At 38.3% G+C, this 26,114-nt stretch overlaps 3 protein-coding genes across 3 annotated transcripts in view; 2 read left to right on the plus strand and 1 right to left on the minus strand.

Moving 5' to 3' along the window:
- pmepa1 (prostate transmembrane protein, androgen induced 1) overlaps positions 1-26,114 on the minus strand; it is a 112,256-nt gene that overhangs the window by 73,664 nt on the left and 12,478 nt on the right. The gene's annotated exons all lie outside the window — the stretch shown is intronic.
- Positions 7,778-14,189, plus strand: LOC102785449 (H-2 class II histocompatibility antigen, A-U alpha chain-like). The gene is made up of 4 exons (XM_006783020.3): positions 7,778-7,910; positions 10,302-10,559; positions 12,192-12,473; positions 13,675-14,189. Exons 1-4 carry the CDS (start codon positions 7,850-7,852, stop codon positions 13,794-13,796), a joined length of 723 nt encoding a protein of 240 aa, XP_006783083.2. The 5' UTR covers positions 7,778-7,849; the 3' UTR covers positions 13,797-14,189.
- ccndbp1 (cyclin D-type binding-protein 1) lies at positions 14,366-24,354 on the plus strand. Its single transcript, XM_006783019.3, has 11 exons — positions 14,366-14,501; positions 16,355-16,414; positions 16,655-16,734; positions 16,882-16,963; positions 18,154-18,250; positions 18,949-19,022; positions 21,002-21,078; positions 21,424-21,683; positions 21,970-22,030; positions 23,616-23,662; positions 24,004-24,354. Exons 1-11 carry the CDS (start codon positions 14,420-14,422, stop codon positions 24,110-24,112), a joined length of 1,029 nt encoding a protein of 342 aa, XP_006783082.2. The 5' UTR covers positions 14,366-14,419; the 3' UTR covers positions 24,113-24,354.

The following is a 26,114-nucleotide window of genomic DNA, read 5'->3' on the forward strand; positions in this document are numbered from 1 at the left end:
TGTTTCTGCTGCCTGAGGTATTCACTGAGCACGCTGTCAGTTGGGGCCATCTTCCTGATGTATCCATGGATGTTTATTGTCTCATCCTGGACCGTGGTGTTGACACTCACCAGTCCCTGGCCTTAGGGATGCACCAATACCGGTATCGGGTATCGGCCTCGATACCACATTTTCTAAAGTACTCGTACTCGTTAAAAGTCCCCCAATACCGAGGACCGATACCACGGTCTGAGACCTGTCTATGTTTGAGCGGCATGTAAGGGGTTAATCACAGGCCCCGAGTGCCCGCCCCCAGGCCCCGGCTGCAGCTCAGAGCTGAGAGAAAGGCAGGCGAGACAAGTCAGCCGTGTGGAACTATTTCAAAGTGAACGAAGACGCGAAAACAAAGGCGGACTGCAAATTGTGCTCAGCGAAATTGTCCAGAGGAGGCTCAAAAGGTAGCGCATTTAACACAAGTAATTTAATCAAGCACCATAATCCCAACACAACAACGAGTACAAAGAGTTTACCCACGCTTATTTACCCATGCTTATTAGCACAGAGGAGCATAGCTGATGCTATAGCAGTGGGACGGAAAATAGTTGGGCATTTTAAACATTCCACCTTAGCCTACTCCCGCCTCGAGGAAATTCAGGGACAGCTCAACCAGCCAATAAAGAGACTGCAGCAGGACGTACAGACGCGCTGGAACAGCACGTATTACATGCTCCAGTCCCTCATTGAGCAAAAGCGAGGGCTGGGCGTGTATGTGTCCGAGCATGAACTCCCTGACTATCTCACCGCTCACCAATGGGCTCTTATGGAGACGACTGTTGCCATCCTCGCCCCCTTTGAGGAACTAACTAAAAAAGTGAGCAGCTACGACGCACTAGCCTCTGATGTCATCCCAGCTGTGACTGTGCTAGTGTGACTTCTAAACAGAGAAACAGACGAGTAAATACCTCTCAGCCCCATGTAGCAGTGTGGAAAGTGAAAGGCTTTGTAGCTCAGTGTCACACATTATAGATGAAAACAGAAACAGTCTGACTGCTGATAATGCAGAAAAGCTACTTTTCTTAAAAAAAAATCCTGCCACTCACTTTTTCTCTCCATTAAGTGAGTCGTCTTAGACTTGATGTTAATACCTACCTCAGTTGCACTGACTGCCACAGTTCTATGTTGGTGAATGTTGTTAGTTTATTCAAATATTGTGCACTAAATAGCAAATATGTTTATTAATGCCCCTTGTGTTGTCCAAAGCGGCAGAGTTTACAATAAACTGAAAACAATACTTGAGTTGCACTGTCACTATTTAATTTTTTTTTCATAATTATTTATTCTGTAATATGTTGCATACAACATGCTTTTCATTTTAAATAAATGTTCTTAATTCCAAACCAGTCCCTTGTTTTGTTTTGTTTTGTTTTTGTTAAATTATAGGACTAAAGCTGTTACCTGTAAATTTAAATCATGTTTTTATTAAGTACTCGGTATCAGTATCGGCGAGTACTGAAATGCAAGTACTCGTACTCGTACTCGTTTCCAAAAAAGTTGTATCGGTGCATCCCTACCTGGCCTCCTTCCTTCCGCTTAGCGTACAGCCTCAGGGTGCTGGACTTGGGGTGAAACCCTCCATGCATGGTCAGGAGCTTCCTGGTCTTGATATCAGTTGCTTCTATCTCCTCCTTTGGTCAGCTTATTATCCCAGCAGGGTACCTGATCACGGGCAGGGCGTAGGTGTTGATAGCCCGGATCTTACGCCACATCCCCATTGAGTTCCTGATGAGGGGCCTTAGGGTCCTGTTGCTCTTGTACAGTTCTAGGCATTCCAGGATCCAGGTGTGGGGCATCGAGTCTTAGGCCTTCTTGTAATTCATCCAGGCAGTGCACAGGTTGGTCAGCCTAGTCTTGCAGCCTCGGCTGATTGTTCAGTCTACCAGTAGCTGATGTTTTGCGCCTCTGGTATTCTTGCCAATCCCTTTCTGTACCCCACTCATGTACTGAGCCATGTGCCTGTTCATCTTAACCGCTATGATGCCTGACATCGTAGCCTGACATCATATCACAACAAGGATCACCCCCTGGTGGCAATTAAAAAGAATGCACGTTGACATTCAGATCTGGAATCTATGTTTGTCGTTTATCCCCTGCTCTGTATGGAAACAGCAAATACCCTTGTTTTTGGTCTTTTTCTCTCACCCATGTCTAAACAAGTGAGTGTCCTTTAGCATTTTGCAAATTGGTCAGTAGCCTACAAATATTTCTCTGATGCCTGTGCACATCCTCTTTGTACTTTTCAAAACAGCTACAGATACATGTAAAAATGCACTGGTATTAAACATAAGGCCTGGGACCCAGAATTGACCTGACAAAGACTCCAATCTGGCCCTACTGGACAGCTTTGGAAAGACATGTGTTTTGACTTTAAACTGTATTTTCAGTTTTAAAGTTTTACAGCTTTTCTTTTTTTTTTTTACCGATAGACTTTCCACATGGTCTTTCATAACACAACAACATCATTTAAACAAATAAATAATGGAAACATTCTTATATTTATATTATGCACTGGAGTATTTTGCATAGCAATTTTAGGGACTCCAAATATTAATATTACAATAAATAAATTAAAATACTCTGGGAATACTATAACCAAGTGGGTCCATCTCTGAGTGAGTCTTTGTCAGGAAGAATAACTGAAGGGGATTCAGCTAAACTGGAAATTTCCTGCTAAAATCGCAATTATTTGTCTTATATTCAGATATTTTAAGGACTAAACGTGTAACTAAATTTCTTTACAGTGACAGAAAGGGCTGTTTCACTGGTCTGGCTCATGATGTAAAATGCATTTGGCGTCTCTGTGCTAATGCTATGCATTAAGAATTGGTTACATGTAAGTTTTGCTTATCCAACCATTTAATCTCCTATATGCCTCATTAAATGAGAATGTAGATACTACTTCCTTATTTGCTTAGTTTTTTATATTACTGTAGCTAGCAGTTCATTTGTGTAATATGAAATCTTGTTTGTTTCATAGGTGTTTTAAAAGAAATGACAAACTGGAATTCTGCATTTGTATGTGAAATATATCTCTAAACTTTGCAATCCGGTCGTTAAGTGATGACGTGATGAATCCTACTTCCAGGCCTAAAGTAGTCTGCGTTTAATATGGCTTTTGTGTTGTTAACATGTTTAATGTTTTGTATTTTCTTCTATTTAATCTCAAAAAGCTCCTAAAACAGTCAGTGATCACTGTTGACCTCCCTTGGCTTTTATTACCGCTAATCATTTATTTAACCTCAGTTTTTAAAACCTTAGGATGTAACTATAGCCCAGCCCATGCAGCAGTATATGAATGACTAACCTCGTATTGTGGATGGATTATCTCAGTTGTTCTCCTGGCTGAAGTTTGGTCCTTTTACAGCATCCTGCCATGCGATTACATTTGTTCCTGACCACCGAGAACACTCACGTTAACGTTTATCTAGTGGAAAAAAAGTTAGCTTGTTTATATTATGCTAACATAGCTGTGTCGCTAGTGGTCACGTAGAACATCATTATATACCAGCTAGCCAAACTTCAGTAACCCTACAAACGTCACTGCTGTTTAGTTTTCTGTCTTCATTTATGTTGGAAGTGATAACAGACTGTACGTTTTAATTTGTTTCCAAAACCCCGCAGTCAGGACATGCTATATTGTATTTAGATAGAAGCTAGCGAGCTAACTTCCTGCTAACTTCTAACTCCGTTAAATGTCATAAATTCCGTTTTCATGGATGCCTGGATGTTAAACTCAATTGTTACACCTGGTAGAGCAGAACGCTGATCATTTTATTAAAGATGAAAGACTTTAGACAGTTTTTCAACTCTCAGTAATGCCATAGTGATCGTTTGATATATGGACCTGCAGCGGAGATTAGGCCCAGACACGGCTAGTGACGTCAGACTTAACGACCGGATAAAAGGCACAATACATTTCTAACGTGAACTGTGTGCTCCAAATCTCAATACATTAAGGTAATACTGTTTTTGGGCTGTAGTCAGTGTAAGGTAAAGTCAACCATGAGTCCAACATGACTGGAAAGATATGACAATGCCCAGGAATAATGTTTTTTTTAACTGTTTAGAGCCAATGATATGACTTCTTGTTAATGACAGGCAGTACATGAATGAAGTAATAACACAATAAATCTCTGTTACTAGTTCTGTAGAAATTGTAAAGCAGTTCCTGGCTAGGAAACAAAAGTATCACCATTGCACTCAAATCTGACTGGAAATCTATGGGAAATTTTCATGAAGTTGGTGCTTGGTATTATCAAATAATGCTCCTTTTAGGGTAAATATTTCTCCATAGTATAGCTTATAAGATAATGTTAACAATCTACTGTCACTATGTTGCTTTGTGTATTTGAGAAACACAATGCCTTCCAGCTCCCATCCAGTTAGTGATAGGTATCACACAAACTGCAATAAGTCACCTCAGCTTTAAGTTTGCAACACGATAAAGCTTTCAGACACTCCTATGACATTAAAAATTCCCACAGCTGAACAAAACAAGTAGTGTCCATGGAAATGCTTTCTTCTCGCACTCACACAATAGAATCTATTGTGACAAAACTGCTGTAAAATGATCAGATTAAGATGATTCATAAACATGTAACCTTATGTGAGCTCAGTCTGAGAGTCTATTACATGTGGGCACGCTGAACACATCTGTGACTGAGCATACAAAGCAGCATTCTCTAATAAACTGCTTTTCTATCATGATATTTGATATCTGATATGGATATGACTAAAAGTAAAACTAAAAACTACAACCGTAGACATTTTTTTTCCCATTAACTCAACTCTCTTATTTTCTACTCTGCTGAGAACATTATTTTTTGAACCTGATACCTCGGATTAGCATTTACATGAGTATCTATTTTTTAAAAATCCAAACCTTTCAAAAAGACCCAGGTGCCTGTTGCTTCTGAGTGGTCTTTTTGGTGTACTGCATAAACTTTCTTTTCCCAGAACCATCAATCATCTACAGCATCCAACAGCATTTTTTAACTTCTCCTGTTGCAATTGTTTAACGTGCAAATGTTATAACTACTGGAAGAACTTTAAACACTAAGAGAAATAAGAAGGGAGTTTGTGTACAATACAGGGACTGTGGTTTTATGACTTCACAAAACTGAGAGCCGATAAGATCCAGACTGCTGAGATTTCAGTGCAGCTGACCTGAGATCGTAAACCTGACAGTTAATGAGACTCACACGATGAGAAAGGACAGGTGACTGCACGACGACGCCCTATCTGAACATTTTTCATTTTGAAAATGAAAACACAAATAAATTTAGGGGGAAGATTAAAAGAGAACAATTCTTTTTAATTAAAACAGGATCCTTTGTGATTGTCACTCTTTCATGTAAAACAAAATAGAGACCAAGGGGATGTTAACTCTTTTTGACAAGTGACAGAGGCCAGGAAAGAAACAGTATGAGAACGACTCATTTAAACAATGACTGTCCGAGAAGGAAGAGGAAGCAGGGCTCGCAAAATCGCTAGCCCGACGTCCCGGGGCTAGCGATTTTTCCAGTCGGGCTACCAAAATCTAACTCAGCCCTGCCCGTCGGGCTATCATAGGAAAATATATGTCAGTGCTTTTGCATTCTTTCGCCAATGTAGCTGAGTAATTATGTCATTGGCATCGATGAGCCACTGTCAATATGTGACATATTGAAATCGGGTTTGAATTTGCGCTTGCTTTTTGCTTTCATTTTCATTTTGCGATCGCGCGAACGGTGTATAGAGAGCGGCAGCACTGATTGGTGAGTGACGATTAATTGCGCACCAATTCCTCTGACGTCGTCTTATCACTCATTAGCTTACTATTCAAACGCGACAAGTGAAATCTCTCGCAGCAAGCTTAAACATGTGAGAGGTTGAGAGGGCAAAGAATCGCTGATCATTATGTAAGTACGTGTGTAAAAGCAGCAGGATTTACGCTGGTATTTTAGTTCTGCAGAGCCAAATAAGACAGGTCAGGGTGAAGAAGGGGCAGCCAAAGAAAAGCCGATCACAAAACGGAAAAGACATGACAAATCGAGCCCGTTCTCACTCCCGAGGCGTAACATGGCGACGTTTTGTCACGTCCTGCAGCGTTCCTTAGGAACGCGAAAGGAGAGTTTCGGCGTTCTTATGGTACGCGGCGGGTTATGGCTGAAATCCAGTGCAATGACGCTCCCGCGGTAATCAACGTTCCAGCCCTGTATTCCAGCCCTAAACCTAACCTTATCCCTAGCCCTAACCATAACCTTTTTCCCCACCTTAAACAGGACTTAAATGATGTTAAATAGCTTGTTTCTAAGCTATTTGAAGGGAAAGAGCGAACATGTGTAGATTGAGTCCATACAGTTCTCACATTTCCTCATTTTTCCGAGGTCGTCATTTAGGAACGTGGTGGGTAGCCGAAAACGTAATATGTTGACGATTTGTCACCTAGCCTAAAATGTTACGCTTTGGGAGTGAGAACGTGTTGGACAAATCAGACTATGAGGCAAAAAGAAAGCGCAGCTTTTTTGGTTTCATGGACAAAAGAATTTCTGTGGCTGGAATATGACGAGCTAAATATCATGATGTTCTGCCAGGTGTGTTGTGAGTTTCATTTGATTTCTGAGTCGACAAGCGCCTTTGTTACTGGGACCAGTCATTTTAAGAAAGACCCCATCAGAACCCATGAGAAATGCAAGAAATGCATTATTGCCCAGTCTGCAGTATCTTTCCCAGAACAAACACCAATTGCAAAAAAACATACTACAAATAAACCAAGCACAACAAGAACTCCTGAAAAAGCTCTTTAGAACAGCGTGCTATATTGCAAAGAGTGAACTACCATTGGCAGAATTTAGCAGTCTTTGCAAACTTCAAAAAGCAAATGGCCTAGATCTTGGTTCCACTTACTTCTTACCTGTGACTTCAGTGAAAATTTCAGCTTCAGGATCTGACACAGACTGATTCATGTTCTACACAGTTCTTACAAGTTCATAGAAATTTCTGTTCAATTAGAACCAAGTATTTGAGTTGATGGTTTTAATTTTTATACAGTTGTTGTGATTTGTATTTTAACAATTTTTTTGATTAATTTTTGTTTCCGTTACAATATTATACTTTAATGTATAATATTGTAAAATTTCTTTTTTTATTCGGGCTACTTAGATTTATTTTGGGCTACCAAAAACTGAAGAATGCCTGCCCGAAGGGCTACCAGAGATTTTGAAATTTTGCGAGCCTTGGGAAGCCAGACAAAATCAATATCTGCCAACAGGAAACACCTGCAGTCCTCATGATTAGCATCCAAAGGAGGAAGCTTTAACCTCCTGAGTTCAGCTAATACCCATCTAGAATATAGCAATAACATATAGTTATCTGGTGTGGCTACGATAAATACAACAAAACAATTAGAAATTAAAAAAAAAAAACAATACACAATCAGATGTATCTATCTATCTATCTATCTATCTATCTATCTATCTATCTATCTAGAAGTGAAACTACAGCAAAGCTGTCACATTTTGTTTCAAGCGTCATAAGAATTATGCTTGTTTTTTGGCAGTTATATATATACACACACACACACATATATATAGATATAACTGCCAAAAAACAAGCATAATTCTTATGACGCTTGAAACAAAATGTTGTTCAAAATGTGACAGCTTTGCTGTAGTTTCACTTCTAATTTGACTTTTTTTTCAGCCCTCTACAGAGCTTGCCCATAACTTCCTGTTCTACCCAAATACAGAGGTGTAATCATTTCTGCTTGGCTGCTGCACACCGTGCTGTTTATCTTTGGAGCTGCTGCTGAGATAGAAGCCTTTTAACAGGGATGGCTCTTTCTGTGATTGCACTGATTTTGAGTGCTGGAGCTGCTTGTGGATATATACAAAGTAGGGCTACGACTGTCACTTGGCTTTTTGTGAGTAGCTCAGCTATGAGAAAGTGGAAGTATCCTGCAGAATTAAAAATGACTTAGTGTAGATGTTTGTTGTTTAAGTTGCAGGTATTGCTGTATAGGTGGTCATCATGAAACATGTTTTAACAGCCACAGTTAGTAAAGGATTACAAAAGGTAAAAAAACAAACCATCAGTCTACTTTAGTTATAGAGCTGTGCTACAGTAGGTAAAAATACAAGAGGAAGAAAAAACAAGAACTTGAATTTAAATATGTCTTTCTCAGGAAATGTTTGCTGAACACCAGTCACATGGTAAAATGCGAGTAGTTTGGAATGTCTTGTTGTAATCTGAGCTCAGCCAGTGCTAGTTAAATTTGATGTTTTAAAATTGACAAAATGACAAACTGTTAGATCAAGATGTCGACTCCAATTCTTACATTTGCTTTGAGTTTACAAAAATAATCTGTTGTACATTTAAATTACATTTAGCAATGTGACATTCAACAGTTTTCATTGCATTACATAGCTGGCTGGAAGTAGGGCCTGAAATTCTGGAATTTTTAAAGAGGATTTTAGGGGATTAAAATTCTGTATTGTGTTTGTACCTCTCACAATACAGATGCTACCAACTCACCTAACAACCATAACCAGGCCCATAACTAAATAAAAATGGAGGCCTTTGTATAAAAAAAGGGTGTGATTCCCGAACAGCTAATGCTACTCTTTTTGTAAAGCCCTGAATTAATTCTGAAACTCTGCGCTTCAGTGACATCTTCACTGTGGTGGTGTACAGAGGCAAAATGACAGAATCATTGGTATAATTTCCTAAGCTTGTTAGCACTTTATCATGAAGATAGAGTTAGGCACAACACCACTTTCTGTTCACTTCTGTTACATATTTAGTTACCTGCAGACACTAAGGTGAAATATGATAGATAAAATGTGATGACAGATGTTTTTGTGCATTGTGTTCTGCAAAAACAAAAAAAACATTAGCAATTTATCATATCAGCACTTATATCCATGTATATCTGCGTCAGGCCAGTATTTGCACACAACGTCAGCCAAACAATATGTCTGCCTGGCTCAAGTTGAAAGGTTAGAATAACTGTCATAATGGAATCGTTATATATTTTCACCTTTAAAAAAAATGTGAAAAATGCTGTTTCAGTTTAAAGTTTGAAATAAAACAAATGCCTCAATTTTACCAAATGATTACAGGCTGCTGGTTTCTGTTTATGTCAGCATATTGGAGTGCATGCCGGTAGCCTGGGGGTTGTACTGTGAAGAAAGTGCAGCACAGCCAAGCTCTGTATGCATTAGTGGCTTGACCAAACCTAAAACCCCAGTTGGAGATAATGTGTGCCATGTTGTTGCCACTGTGTGCCACAGTGTTCCTTAGCTTTCTGCTTTCTGCTTCAGGTTCTGTGCATACTCATGACTCTTTCCTCAAAAAAATTGATCGTTGTGAGTGCAGCCTACGCTGACCTGCCCCAACCATAGACACCGTCAGATAATGATGAGAAAATGGTGATGAACAACATAACAATGTAATGGTAAAATGCGACACTGTTGCAAATAAGACAGGCAATTAATGCTACAGAAAATTAATAATCAGCTGATTTAGTGCACAGAGTGGTAAAATAAACATTTTAATTCAAGTTAATATATTTATTTTAGTGCTGAGTGCACTCGCTGTGCTAAGTGTATTTATAATGTGATGGCTCATTAGAGCTCTGAAACTTTAAAGTGCATACCTTTAAAGATTAAAGGGTACTGTCCTATAGCGTAATAAAGGAGACATGGAAAGGTATGTCAGCAGATTCAGGTGAAATTAATATGACTGACTGAACAGGTATTCTGTTCTGTGTTCAAGTAGCTGCAATTGGAGCAGTGTGAAAGAGACAGCAGCAGATTAAGCAGATTGGAGGCTGTTAGCCTAAGTGAAGATAAGACGAGCTGCAAACAGGGGAAAACAGCTAACCGGGGTTTGCTAAAAGTGAGTGAGGTCTATCATTCCCAGCTAATCACATATGGACACCTGTGAAGTGCTCAGTAAATATGGTAGTTCAAGCAAAGACAGTGATTTGGTAAACACAACGATTTTAGTGCCTAAACCTAAAGAACGAGTGAATACAAAACAACTCTAGAAGAAAAGTGTTGTGTCCTCACTTGACATAGAGTTGACTTAAATTAGCCAGTTAGCCAGTAATTCATTAATTAACAACAATAAAAACTACTTATTTATTTCAAACTAGCATATACTGAGTAGAAGAGCTACACCCCTTACCAGCCTGTTGGCTGCTGTTAAGGTCGGGGAAATCAGTGTGTAGAATGTTTGAACTGCTTCCATCATGTATTCATTTTGCACCTCCTTCTTTTCAGCACAGTTCCACAACTTCCATTACATCTATGGGTGCTATGAATCTGATGATGTGCGGGTGGACGTTGTTGTTGACGACGACGTGGTTGCATATGCCGATTTCAACAAGAAAGAGATAGTGTGGGTGTTACCTCACTTGCCACAACCTGCAAAAGACATCCAGAAAATGGCTTATGAACTCGCCAAAGCCAGCACTGCACACTGTCACAGCGTTTTGGGTAAAGCAAAAAATGCTGATCCCGGCGCTCCCCTACGGCAAGGTACTGATCTTGGCACACTTCATTGCGAGCATTCGTTTAGCTCAGCCTGATTGAGGGGAAGAAAGAACACTGTTGATCCAACTGAAAGCAGATGTAACCAGAAAGAATTAAGAGAGCACATACCAGGTTTAAAATATCTCTTTTCTGTGACTTACACAAGCTGCTTTGAAACTAAGTGCTCCAGGCAGGTGCTAGACTGGTGGAGCCTTAATTACACAGCTAATCAGTTACCTTCTCTCTGGCTTGAAAAATATATTGAGACAGAATCACCTTTGAAAAGTAATTATATACTATTAAATTAGCTTGAAACTTGTGTTACAGTGGCCTTTCTAAACTACTCTAAGGCAGTCTCCTTCCATAAACTGAACTCTTCTGCTTATGCCAGCATTTTCTTAGAAATTATAGATAAGATGAACAAATGCAATGTGTGTGGTGTCATTTCGTGTGGCAAACTCACAGAGAATAGCTGCCTGACTCTGTAGATTGTTATTTTAGTGTTCGGAGTTTCTCTCAAGTGAAAGTGCAGCATAGTTGGTGATGATGAAAAACAAAGCTCAAAGAGGGTCAAGTGGCAATGAGAAAATATTCTGGAGGTCAGCACAGGTACAAATCATTTCTTTTCAATCCAGCCCATTATGTCTGTGAATTATAACCATGCACTGCTGGATATCTCATTCTGCTTCTTAGCACAGATTAAATTAAACTGTCAATAGTGCATTTTAGCTTTGTTATTACTCCGCTGACTGCACAACGTGATGTCTACAGAATAATGACACCATTAATGTTTAGATTGTTTCCATATAAGCTTTACTTTTGCAGTCTGTCTGCCATAGCGCATAAACTTTCCAGTGAAAAAGCAGTCTGTTCCCATCTTTATTTATTACCTTTTTATATTTAGTACCTTTATTTACTTTACGAGTTAATTACACAATATAATTTTAAGGAATAAATGTTCAAAAAGCTGCCTGATGTAGCAAATATGAAACAAGTGAAAACTCATATGCAAATTAATATTTGTTTCTCATCAGAAGGCTCAATAAACACTCAGAATTTTCTGGCAATTATTTCATGGTTCAGCCTTGAAATTAATAAATGTATCAATAAGGCCTCCTCACCTCAAAATTCTCATATATTTATTTCTTTTTTTCGGTTGTAAACAAAGTATTTAGTTTTTCTTTTATCATATTTTTAAATCAGAAGCCCGGCTTATATTTTAATTTCTGAGTGTTTTTTGTGCCTAGTTTTAGTTGTTAGTTTTGGTTTAGTTAACGGCTATAACCTTGTGATGAACATGTAACCTGCAGAAAGATGATGACAGAGAAGCAAATCATTTAAAAATGCTACAGTCCCATTAGGAGCCCCTCTGGCTTCTACTGGCACATTTGCAGTTTTTTTATGGTAATAGTCACGTTTAAATATTAAAATAACCTCCGGCACCAACAATGTTTGGCAAAAAAAAAAAAAAAATGCAAAAGAAAATAAAATTTTCATTTTTTTAGATGCTTAAATGTCTCTGTCAATGTCTTACATTTTAAATCTGTGAATTTGTTATATATTCTTAATTCTATCAAGGTAATATTTCCTGGGGGGGATTTTGCTCTAAAAGTATGAAATGTGTCACTCTTTGACCAGATCCTCCTGACATCTACATCTATACCCGGTATGAGGGGGAGGCCAGTGTGATGAACACTCTCTTTTGTGTGGCCAACCATTTCTACCCACCCACCATCAACTTCACATGGACCAAGAATGGAGTGGAGCTCACAGAGGGCGTGGCAAACTTACGTTATTGTCACAATCGTGATGGGACATTCCACATGATTTCTACGCTTCTGTTCACTCCAAAACCTGGAGACTATTATATCTGCACGGTGGAGCATCAAGCTGCGCAAGTGCCTATCAGCAAGAGCTGGGGTAGGATTATTACCTTATAATATAAAGTGCCTGAAGTGACTGCTGCTGTGATTTGGCACTTCATAAATAAAATTGAATTAAACTGAACTGAACTGTTTTTATGAATAAGCCAAGGACTCTTGAGATTCTCCCCAGTAGACAATCAGGTGACGATACCAATTTTAGAACCCTCCGGCAATACCAATACTGTGTTAGATTACATTTTTCTTTTTACATGTAAGGTCTGCAACATTATCGCTTTCATACGTCCTAGATTAGCAACTAAAGTAAAGCTGTTTGAAGCAAAAAGCAGCCTCCTAACATTCATGTTCTGTGAATTGGGGAACCCTCCATGTACCATCTGATGTCTTATATTTTATTTATGCTTCCTATTGTCACCCTTCTAAGCAGTTGCACATGTCAAAAATGATATCACAATTCACTTGATTTGTATTGTAATATGGTTTTTGTAAACCTCGCTCTTGGTTGGAGGCATGGATCTATGAGAGGGTTCGGTCATGTTAATGCTGGAGCTCAGAAATATCCAGCTTAGAGAGAGGGAAGAGGTGCAACAGTTTAAAAAAAAAAAAAAAAAAGGAATCCTGAAGAAAATTTAAAAACATACAAAGAAAAAATCTCTGTGATTTTTTTCATTTGACTTTTTCTATTCCCACACCAGCGCTGATGCAGAGTTGCAGCACTTACAACTTAGGAGAAAACTACAATGAGTCCAAGCGTGCCTCAAGCAAAAAATATGTTTGGCTTTGGTTGCTGACATGTGCAACATGCCAATATTAGGGGCTTTTGGGCTAGCTAGAGGATATCCAGGAAAAGATTTCCTGTTGGTAAATGTAGGTAAATTTTTAAAGGCTAAAGAAAAACTGAGTAGCTTTCACATGAAAGCCAGTGTCTTGACTGAAGCATAATCCTTTTTTCACACCTTTACCTGCATACAACCAAAGCCTGCTCGAATGCAGTTTAGAAACATTAAAAGCTTTGCTAACAGATTCTTTGCAGTCTTGCACAGATATCTGTTTATTGTGATGAATGCCTCCTTTGCAGACTCTATATTAAAAAAAAAAGTCATCTGGCTTCCTCTGTTTACCTTAAATAACAGCAGTCATAGAATTATTACAAGAAGGCCTTTTTAGACATAAACAGATGCAATTTTCAGTCATTTTCAAAATACACAAATAAAATATTTATTTTATTTTATTTTCAGAGTTGAAGGAAAATAAGAGGAGCAGAGTGAGCCCTGCAGCCGTGTTTTTCGGTGTGAGTGTCGTTTTGTGCCTGATGGGATTCGGGACCGGAGTCTTCTTTTTCATCAAGCAGCCAAATTAATGTCTCCCAATTTGAGATTGAATTAAATAAATTAACTTTAATCATTCAATCTTTAATCCTCTGATTAACTGGTTTTATATGTACAAGCAAAACACATCAAAAAACATAACAATCCAGTATCTTGTGCTTACAGATAACCTCTCTATACCACTGCATTAATAGTAAATGACAGTTTGTTTACTTAATGTGTTTAATGTGTACTTACAATTTGTATTGTTTTTCACTTGACGATGTGGTGTTAATATACTTTGATTTTTAATAAATAGATCATTACTGGGGTTGTTATATAACAGTGTATGGCTTTATAACACGCAGACCTACAAAATAATTTGTGTAGAATAATTCATCCCTGCTAAGAATTTATAGATAAATAAAGCAAACATCTTGCACAACTGTGAACTAAAGAGTTGTAATGTCTTTGTTTGTTTGGTTTGAGGTGGGTAAACTTGTTTAATAGTTTTTGAAGACTAGCTCGTTGGCGCCCTCTGCTGCACTCCTGGCTGAATGGCAGCCGGGTATGTCCGGCGGCGCCGTTGTTTCATTTATTTTTGTCCCCCTATCAACGGGCTCCCCTTATGTAGTTCCACAACACGCATGTAACACGATCCACAAACTCTGGCGACATGAGTGCTGATAGTTGTGGTGGAAAAGTGGCTTTGCGGAATCTGGTTAACTCCATCAGCTGTATCCGAGATCGAGTCAGAGGTAATTGCGCCACATTATCTGTCTGTGTTGTCACAAATGAAACTGCTTAACCATAAAAGCTTATGTCAAGCTAGCTAAACGTGCTAATATATGTGCTAAAATATGTGCTAACATTGGTATAAACTTTAATGTTAACTGTTGTAGATTTACGAGTTTAACTGTTTGTTAAACTCTATTCGTGAGTTTAGCAGCAGTTAACGAGTTTGACTGCTGTTTGTTAACAGACAAAGACGGGGATTTAACTAATGTAACATACAGCGATAAAGACATTTGGCACTTTATTACGTGACCCAGCTACATTTAGCTGCTAATTCCTGTTCGCTTTTATTCAGGTTTTTATTCGCAGGTTTTGTAGAAAATGGAGGTTTGGGCTTTTTGTCGTGCTTTTTCAGTTATATTATCTTGTCCTCATCTTAACTGACCTAAATGTGACATTAGACCTCAGTGTTACTCGGTATATAGAGTGTGTTTCATGAGTCAGTTTTGTGAACAAAAACAACTGCTTGTGCAGGACATAAGAATACTTAAAGGTTTGCTTTTACAAAAGAGTGTAAAGCTGAAATACGAAAATGACAAAATGGACAATATCAGACATTTTAATACGAAAAAAATGTTTATCAAGACAAACATACAGACAGGAACTAAAGCGCCTTTCAGCCCTAAGTGGCCCTTTACTGCCATAAATCCAAAACACCTACTTTGTTGTCGTCATCATAATATTTAGACATTTCATTATGTCCAAAGCAGTGGCTAGCTAATTGTAGTTGATCATTTAATTATTGAATTTTTCAATCTACTTTATTAATTATTTAGTATGAGGTCCGTGTTTTTCTGTACATGGCAGGTTTTGGTCTCCCCTCTGAAGAAACCCCAGTATATAAAAGCCCAAATATGTTTGTTTTTTTTCTCCAATGTCCAGAAATGACACAGAAATGCACTGACTTCTGTTAACACTTGAGAAGATGAGTCTGATCAAAACTGACAGCTTTAACCCAAGAAACCCTTAAATATTAAAGATTGTAAGAAAGAAATAATTTTTTGTGCCATGGAGTTGTCTTTAAATCCTATTTTCAGACCGCTTATCCATTTTACAGTGATTTTAAACAGCAATAGAAGCTAATTCTCCTATTTCAAAAGTTGAAATTAGATTATTTAAAGAATAAATTATTGTAATAATTGTTTGTACTGAAAATAATTCTCTGCACTTTGATAACGGTGAAGTTGCAAGGAGTAAAGGTAGTGAAGGTTAGATGAGTAGGCCTGGGAGTCAACCATCCAAAACAACAGACAGTGCACAAGAAGAGATTTCAAGCAGGCTGGAGATGAGGTGTCATGGGTGAACTTTTTGACAGAGGGATAGCAGCAAGAGTGAAAGGGGAGGTTTACAAGATCGTAGTTTGAACTTCTATGAGGTGTGGGTTGGAGACAGTGGGACTAAAGTGGGAAAAAAAACAGGAGGTGGAGCTGGAGGTGGCAGAGTTTAAGAATTTCTTTGGAGTTATCAGTATGGACAAGATTAGAAATGAGTACATCAGATGGACAGATCAGACTGAGCAGCACAAAGTTAGAGAGGCAAGGCAGAGATGCTTTGAACATGTGCAGAGGAGGGATATGGAATATCCTAGGCAAAGGGTGTTGTATATGGAGCTGCCAGGCAGGAGAAAAGGACCACAGAGAAGATTCATGGATGTAGTGAAGGAAGACATGCCAAGGTTTGGTATGACAGAAGAGCATGCAGGGACAGGATGAGATGGAGACAGATGATCGACGGAGCAGCCAAAAGAAGACGACTCCTCTGCAGTTTAGCTTAAGAACTAGAACCGAGAATATAGAACTTTTTTTTTCCTTCGCAGATGGAGAATCAAACGAGTCCGATGGAGCATTCAACCTCTCCAACTTCTGGGACACTTTGAGTTGAGTATCATGATCTCTTGCTGCTGTTTCAGCTTCTAGACTTTTGAACATCCTTTGACAACTGGATGATGTTCATGTCTCGTTACAGTGAATGTTTTGTGAGAAATGTATTTGCATTGTTTTTATAATGTTTTTGAAATGACTTATTTGATATTAAAAAAAGAAAAGAAAAAAAGCATTAGGAGAATTCCTTCCTTCATGGTCTTGTTGTTACACGATGCAACTGTCTGTGTCAACAGATCAGGCAGTGAAGGCAGTGTCCCAGGAAGTCACTAAACTCAGCCTGGCCTTCTCCAAGCCTCCTCTGCCATCACAACAGGTCAGATTATTTCTGTAATGCGAGCTGAGCTCTTACTTGGAGCCATAAATTATTGTCATGTATCTCAGGGTCTTGAATTTCCACATAAACCTTCTAAAGACCAGCACATCATTTGTTTTCTGTCTGTTTTTCCTCCACAATCTCCAGGATGGAGAGAAGCTGGCAGAGTCCATCATGAAGAGCATCCTCACACTGTCTACAGTGTATTACTGGCTACCTAAGAGCCAAGGTAAAACCCTGTGAACAGCAGAATAGTAATGTTGTATTCAGACGAGCGAGGTGAATACGTTGCACTGCATTCAGGTTTTTGGACAATTTCACAATGCCAGAATATCGCAATACACTTGTCAATCTAATCCAGACTCCAAAAGCCAGAGCAAGTGCCTGTCTGTGGGCTTGTCTATTTACTTCAGTGCGATGCGCTTCTGTGTTTACTACGGTAGTACAAGTCTTCACTCACCCCTGAGGTTTTTTTTGGAAAATAGGAACAACTTATTGAAATGTGCAATTATAGACTGCAATACAGTTAATGAAGCAACAACGGTTTTTATAATTCTAACAAGCATCAAAGTCAATATTTCGTATGACCCCTCTTATTCTTTAGCACAGCCTGAACTCTCTTAGGCAAACTTGTCTTCTATTTGTCTAGTTTCCTCAGACTTTTTAAGGACACACTGTGCATCTCTGCTCCACTCACAGTGAGACAAAGTGAGAGGGTGGGAAAAAGAAAGTATATCCAATGTAGCAACAGCAGTATTCACACTTTAGCTCAGTGTTAAAGTCTCACAAATAAATAGCATAAATATATATTTTTGTTATTTTACTACTAAAATTATGCAATAAGCAAACTGTATTTGTGGATGCATTTATTTGTCACATTATATTTCACAAATTTAGGAAAGAATTGTTTAGGTTTAACCTGATATTGCCTTAAGTATAGAGATTGATTTCTAGTCTTTTCCTGGAGTGGTGTGTGAATGTGAGTGTGTGTGTGAATGACTGAATGTAGTGTAAAGCGCTATACAAATACAGGCCATTTACATTCAAGTGTACAGCTTGATAATTTAACACTGGTATCAGTAGGTATCTGAAGTTGAGGTGTCTGAATCGGACTGGAGAAGATTGATGCGTCCTTACCCACTTATTCACCGCTTTTAGCCACTGCAACCTCCAAAGTACAACCAGAGACTGGAATTAAGTAATAGTAACATCATTTTTGAACTTACAGCTCATTCTGTGTTCTTTTCAGTGGTTGAGAACTAAAAAATAAAACTTATGTACAGAAACAGTCATTATAACTTCCTTGATGCTGTCAACATTTATTGTGTTGTGAGTTGCTTTGAAATACGTGTAGATCTATACCTTTATTGCGACTTCAGTGTCAGAGTGTTTTGACCTTCTGTTCTCTCGGTGTCTCAGGGCTGGCTCTGCGCCGACTGGTCAGAGATGCTACTGTCGAGGTTCTAGAGGGAGTTGCACAACTGGTAGAGGTCATAATGAGCTCACCTCTAGAAAGGTATGAGTTTTAAGGTGAATTAAACGATCTGTTTTCACAGTGAGATTTAACCGGATCTCTCCTGGCTGGTGACTACATGGTTCAGATGTAGTAATGGTACTCAGTTTGTACGACCATATTTTATTATTGTAATGTTTCTGTTATTTCTGAACATTTAATGGCTAAAAGATATAATTTTTAGAATCAACAGGTAGCACCAAAATAGGACTTGGGGAAATCCCGTGATTAAAAAAATGAGTGTGTTAATGCACCCGTGTAAGGGGTTACTCTGTGTTAGCGCAGACCCATCTGGAGTGCAGAATCGACAAACCTAGGACAAACTGCCTGAAATGCTGTGACAGAGACATTTCAGGGATTTTGAGTCAGTCTGCGCTCCAGGTGGATTAATTGTTAATCGCGTTAAATGTGATGACAGCGTTAACATGTTTAAGCCGCGTTAGATTAGCCCGTTTCAACGCGTTAACGCTGACAGCACTACTTTATAAACCAAAGGTAGATTATATATTTACTCTTTGTTGCAGAAGCACCACCAGGAGTAAACATTTATAAAAGCTTCAGATTTAGGAGATTATATTTCTATTTTAAGCAAAACAAAAACAGTAAGTTGTAAGGTATTTCCTTTATATTCCCCTTTCTGTTTTATTTTCTTCTTAATTTATCATCTTCTTCCTCGTTCTCTTTCCAACACTTTCTTCCAGCCTCAGCCAGGAACAGCTGATGTCAACAGGAGGAGTGTGGTCTGCCTGCGACCAGTTCCCTCAGTTGTCAAAAGGTCCGTTGACAAAGACAAAACAAAACAAAACATACCAGTAAAATGATGTTTAACTCCAGCCTTTCAGGGAGTTCTTTATGATACTTTGAAACAATAGGGTTTTAGGAAAAGAAGCAATGAAACACTATAAATTTGGAAGAATTATGCATGAAGTATCAAAGTAAAAATAAGTATTCTGCAGAAAAGTGTTCCACATCACTGTTAAACTGATTAATATTATTGCTGTTTATCTTTAAGGTTGAGCTTATTTAAAATATTTCATATTTAAGTTTAATGCTCAGCATCATATTTTATGAAGCATGTCGTGGCTGTCTTGTGAGGACCACATATTGCAGAAAAAACTAAAACAAACTGTTGTTCATGAGCTCTGAAACACAACCCTACAAGTTGTTTTTTTTAAGTATACAGTGCTAGCTGAGCCAGCACCTGGTCGTTTTGCTTGTTTTTTTAGACTAGATATAGTCAGAGATGCCTGCCTTTCTCCATCATGGTCAGCTTTCCTAGCTAATGTACTAAAGGCATTATTAACAGTTTTTTCACTCTTCATCCTCTCTATCTCTATATCAAACATGTTGGCCAAACTGGTTAGCAAGAGGAAACTAGATTAGATTAGATTAGATAAAAACTTTATTAATCCCTCGGGTGGGTTTCTCTGGGAAATTTGTTTTCCAAAAAGCACAGCACCGACAGAAGTTACAGAGTTAAGAATATTTTTTATATATATATATATATATATATATATATATATATATAAATACAAAGACATATATAGATAAAATATACAAAGGGGATAAATAGAATAAATAGGAATAAAAATAAAAAATAAAAATATAAGTGAATTGCACATTTCAAGTATGGAGTCTATTGCACCGCTGATTATTAACAAAAAGTATTGCACAAAAGGTAATTGCACAGTGAAGTGGAGAGGCACTACAGCTTAGTTGTTCCCCCCTCCTTTGTCCTCCTGTTTCCCCTCCCTCTCCCCTCCAGAGAGGAGTTAAACAGTTTGATGGCGTGTGGGACAAAGGAGTTTTTAAGTCTGTTGGTTCTTGTCTTTGGGAGAAGCAACCTGTCACTGAACAGACTCTTCTGGTTGTTTATGGCCGTGTGCAGTGTACTATGATGATAAATGGCAGGAACCTGTCTACTTGCCAATGCTAGTTGTGTTTCCACAGGGCGTGCAGTTCGTAACTGATCCCAGAGCAGTGAAAGTGGACCCAGTGACAGTTGTCAAAGATCTGAGGTTTATCCACAATGCATATGTGCAAACCACCAGAGAAAAGGTGGCCAATCGGCTCCAGTCATTGTTAATTGAGAAGGATAAACCAATAAAATGGAGACAGCTGCAGTTTCCTATGATTATGAAACAAGTGGAGCTTTAAGCGGTGATAGCCAGCTGTGGCCACAAGACGGCTTCATGACAGCACTGTGACATAAAAGGACAGAGATTTCTTTACTTTTGTGTGTTTTATGTGCTTGGCCTGACGGAACGCCACTGCTTTGAAGTTACATGTTAATATTAGAAGCAGGAGATATCTTTACTTTGATTATGCTTTATATGCCTTTACGTTGATTATGACAGCAATAGCAGTATTACCATTAAGCCTGCAGGTGGGGATGTTTTTCTCCCAGTCTAACTCCCAGTCTGTGTATCAGTGCCATAAGCTATTTCATCAAAACCAAAATGTCTACATTTAATGAAGAACAGGTGTGAATTTGATCCATTTATATCCATTTATATTCATTTTTGGATTGTTAGAAATGATGCTAGAAACATGAAAACAGACAAAGTACATTTATCCACAAATTTTTAGCATCACAGTTAAGTGATCAAAAAATCTGCCGTCAGACGAGTGTTTTAGCTGATACACAAAATAAGAAAACTTTAAATATTGATATAGGAGGATTCTAGTCTTTAACTGGTAATTTTGCTCAAAGTTTTACAAGGTTTTAATAATGGGTGTATTGATCTTCTCTAGATAATAAAGCAGCAGTGGTCATGGTTCTGTCGTGTGAGGTTCGAGTTGTGAAAGATGCCATAGAGGAAATTGAACAGGTATACACACACACACACTGTGAATTTCATATTTGCTCTGGTGTTTATAACTAGGCCTTTATTCCAAAAGGAACATTATTATTATCATTATTATTATTATTATTATTCGTTCAGTTTTAGAAGTTTTCTTTGTGTATTTTTTTTATAATAATAAAGCCAGCAGTGCCAGAAAGTGCACTTGAAGCTGGCTGATGAAAGAAAGTCAGTCCCCATAGACTCCAACCTTACAGCAAAATTGAATATGTTTATATTCTGGTATGGTTTTGGTCTAGTTTCACCCCTCATAAGAACTGTAATGGCAAAAATATGTTCAAATATGTTCAAAAACCTATCAAATCCCATCAGGCATTAGCTGAGGGTGAAGACCCATTCAACGACGTACTCGATGATGACCAGGACGGAGATGAACCCCGAGGCAACCAGGATATGTACTGGTCAGAGAACGATCGGCAGGTGATTGGTGCATGCCAGGGACTGATAAAAGCAGCAGCAGCTTGTCTGAGGAAACTTACATCAGCTGTCAAATCCAACGGTGACTTCAGCACTCCTCAGAACGTGTCACAGCTTGACGACTTGGCTGATATCAGCAAAGAAATCAGCCCTGGGTAGGCACATGCATACAAACATACACACACACACAGGGGTCAAGACTTCACACTAGTAGAAACAAAAAGAACTAAACAGCACAAAATTTCTAACAGTTAGACCCTGGATGCTTATACTTCTTTAACTAATGCAGACGTTCTTATGTGTTCTTATATAAATAATTATGGTTTCCATAGTTTTTATGCAAATCAAAATGTGTGTTTGGGGTCATAATTAAGGTGCAAGTTTTAATGATGTCACAAACATGCAGACTCACCTTTGTCGTTGGCTGTCTTTTCTCCTTAGCGTTGATGATCTGGCCCTTTGTCTCTACCCCCCCATGGATTATAATGGCGTCGAAACCAATGTAAGACACACTTTCATCCAATGGGATTAAGAATGTTTTGGTTACAGCTCTGATCAAAAGTTCACAAAGTCAGCCACCTGAAAAAGCTGACAGTGATCTGAGTGTTTCATTTTTTAAATGTGTACCTTTTATAAAATCTCCAAATATTTGGTTAGAGTCAGCTTACTTCGGGTTGTAACTTCATTGCTCAGAGTGTCATGCTGTTTCCAGGCCTGTGGTGTTGATCTGATTGTGTAATTTATGTGAACTGTGCTGGTATGTAAAGTGACAAGAGTGCAGGGGAGGGGAGTCAGATGTGCACAGAAAAGCTTTTAACTTCAGTTGATCGTTGTTTCACTGCCTTGCTTTTTCACAAGACAGCATATAGATAATGTAAAGAATCGCAGGGAGCCAAACAACTGAAAATTCTCTCCCCCCACCCCCCCCACCACACACACACACACACACACACACACACACACACCTGCTCTGATACGTACTGCTGTAAATGGGTAGGAGAAACTACCATTTGTCCACTGTTGCCCGCTTACGCAGTTTCCTAAAATTGCTAGCTTGCCCCTCCCTCCTGATGACCTCATGCATTTTGTGAAAGAAAGTTTGACGTATAAGGGAGCAGCATTTAATCTGTTATGTCTGACAATCATGAAAAGGGATCATTTTATGACTCTGCAGTTGCACAAGCTAACACTGAGAGCAAACAAAGAAATGTTAATATAAACAGGGCATGAGCATTTCTTTGTGGTCAAGAAGGAATGTTCTTGACTTATAATTTCCTAAAAAGTATATTTGTGCTTCTGAATTTTCTCATTTCCCACTCTTGTTCCAAAGTATTGAACACATCTCAGACTGTATTTTTACTAAACTGCAAATTAAATGTATTGGAACTACACTTTTAAATGGGCCTGTTATAATCTTTATTTATTATATTATGGGCTGTGGTGTAGCCTCTCAGATCATCCTCTGTTTAAAAACAAATCATTTTATTTTATGACTCCTTTTATCGCAACTTTCTTCTGATTGGCCACATTTTGCAAATAAAAGGTTTGGACAGTAGATGAGTGGGACTTCTGTGATTAGAGTCAGAGCTGTGTGCCTGAGATGACGATATTAAGGATGTCCAATCTCTGACATATTGATCCAAAAAAACATGTTATGAATCAGAGTGTTTAGAGGGGACTCAAGTCTGAATTTATACAGTTGGGGAATTATTTATTTGATCCTCTACTGAATTTCTAAGTTTGCTTACTTACAAAAAAATGAACAGTCTTTCTTTTTTTAGGGTAGTTTCATTTTAATAAAGAGAGACAGAATGATGAGAATGAGAAATATAGAAGAAAAAACACATTACATAAAGTTATAAAGTAATCTTGCTTCATGGGGTGAGGATGATCTTGAAAAAGGTGATGGATCAGTCGAAAACTATATGAAAGGAGCTTGTTGATGATCCAAAGGCAGCCGAGAGGCTCTATGTTCTTTTGTAAGTTAGCAAACTTAAAAATTCAGCAGGAGATAAAATGATTTCTTTCTCTCTTCATGTAATATAAACGTAGAACCTGAATAAAGACATTGGGTTTTTTTTCAACAGGTGTGTAAATTAGCAGCACTTCTAAAGAAAGTTCTGGAAATCATCAGGTAAGAGTCACTACAGTGAAAACAAAATGTTCTTAGACATTTTAGGTTAAGTGACACTACAACATAACATGAAAATAAAACTGGAAAGCAGATTGTGCCTGTCTAATTTGTCACCCAGTTTCCCTCGGGGAGAGTAGTTGGGTGTGTTAGAGAATGTTGAGAAAGAGGCGGGTGGAGTTTCTAATAATCTGATCTTCTCTGATCATGTTGTCTTACATCTTTTCGGGTTGCATGAACACTGAACATGACTTGTTCACATCAGTGTTGGACAATCTGGTTTCTTTCTATGAGTGATGTGAGAGGAAAATGCTCTTTTATTGACTCTGTTTATCATTGTTCAGGTCCAGTCACGTGTGTGGGGAGTCAGAACTGACCTGGGTTCAGTTCTTAGATGGAGCCATCGATCACAACCTGCAGAAAGCCAAAGACCTCATTCAGCAGGAAAGCTAGTGTATCTGTGCAGTTAGGCGTGTTTCTGTTTTTTTGTTTTGTTTTTTTCTGGGGGGCGGGGGGGCTATAGAAATGCTATGGATTTTGAAACGAGTATAAGTGTGTGCAAAAGAAAAAAATAATTAAGAGGTGGGACTTCTTACACTGGTTTTTGTGAGAACACAATGTAAGCATAATGCATAAAATAACATGTTATAGATCTCACTTACTCAAATAAACAGCATTTTGTTAAAATGAAAGAACAGCTTCATCAACAGATTATGTATGCAAAATAAAACAAAATCACTCTGGTCATTCATTTTGAATCCTCTACCTGAAAGAATGGGGAATGAAATATAACTTTCGTGTTGATGGTCACAGAGACATAAAACAGTCTGAAGAATTAACGATCAAATGTAAGTTAAAATGCTATTAAAATGTTTGGTGACTTTGCCCTAAAATAAGGTTATGCATGTGCCAAGTTACTTGTTTTGATGAGATCTTAGGGATACAGTTAGCTAAGAAAAAACATGAATGCACTTATCCACAAGTGGATAAGGTCTGAAAGCAGAGCGCACAAACACGGGGAAACAAAAGCTTACTTTTCTCACTGTAGAAAGGTGTGTCTACCAAAATTATGCAGAAAGTAGATGTGGGTCCCTTTAAGGGGAAAATGCCACTGTTATGCCACGAACTGGTGTGCGAAGTCCCGTGAAGCCTTGTGCTGTCGTCATCTAGCAATTTTCCCTCTTATTCCCAGAAATATAGGTATGGTTCACAGCCCAGGTCATTATTGAACGACAAGTGGAATGTTCTGATATTAAACTTTTAAAAGATACAGTTTAACTGATTTTTTTATTTTTAGTTGACAGTACTGGAATAACTAAATAATCCATATATCTCCTTAAAGCCTAAAATATAAAATAATTGGAGGAAAATTACACTTTTTGTAAAAATGCAGACTGGACCATCTGACTTTTTTTTTAAAGTTAATTTTAATGTCCATACATGACAAAAATCACACTGATGATGTAGAAGTCTCAAAAACTCACAGAAAATCTGTGTGTTTGAAACAAGATACACTAGGGGTTAAGGGGTCATATATTGGGTTTTTGTGTAGCCCCTCTATTCACCCTCAGCCTTCAGAGCACTCTGAACAGTTTTTGGATCTCAGGGATTATTTGTACAGTGCATCTGACAGTCACAATGCTTTACTTGTTACTATATTTCATCATGTTACAGCCTCATTTCAAAATGAGTTAAATTCACAATACTCCATAATTACAAAGTCATAAAAAGTTTGCTTGAAATTCTTGCAAATAAATTTTAAATAAATAAATAGTATAACATGAGTTTTCACAGCCTTTGCCATGACACAGTTGGCAGCATTGAGCTCAGGTGCACCCTGTTTCCACTGATCATCTGTCTGACGTCTCTTCAGCTTCAGTAGTCGACCTGTGGGCAATTCAGTTGACTGGACAGGATTTGGAACTTGTCTATAAAAGATCCCATACCTGACACTGCATATCAGAGCACAAACCAAGCCATGAAATCCAAATTACTACAGGACTGACAGCCCCAACAACCACAGTGGCCTCCATCATCTATAGATTAAAGAAGTCTGGAACTAGCATGACTCTCCGTAGAGCTGTGTGTCTGGCCAATATCAGCAACTGAGGTCTTCGTGAAAAGCCTGAGTCAGCGAGGTAACCAAGAATCTAATGGTTACTCCTTTTTACTCTGTGGAGAGAGAATCATTGAGAAGGATAACCATTTCTGTAGCACTTCACCAATCAGACCTCTATGTCAGAAGCTACTCACAAAAAAAAGGCTGTTATTGTTGCCAAGGGTGCTTTATCAGTGCATTTTTGTTTTTAACTTTTAATAACTGCAAGACTTTCAAGCAAACCTTTTTCACTTTAAAAAAAAAGGTTATTAAAGGGTGTTGTGTGTAAAATTCTTGTGGTGAAAATAGGGATGGGTATTGATAAGATTTTCACGATTCCGATTCCATTTTCGATTC

The sequence above is a fragment of the Neolamprologus brichardi genome, chromosome 5, assembly GCF_056152115.1.
Source record: "Neolamprologus brichardi isolate AB-2024 chromosome 5, ASM5615211v1, whole genome shotgun sequence".
In the NCBI taxonomy this organism is placed as follows: Eukaryota; Metazoa; Chordata; class Actinopteri; order Cichliformes; family Cichlidae; genus Neolamprologus; species Neolamprologus brichardi.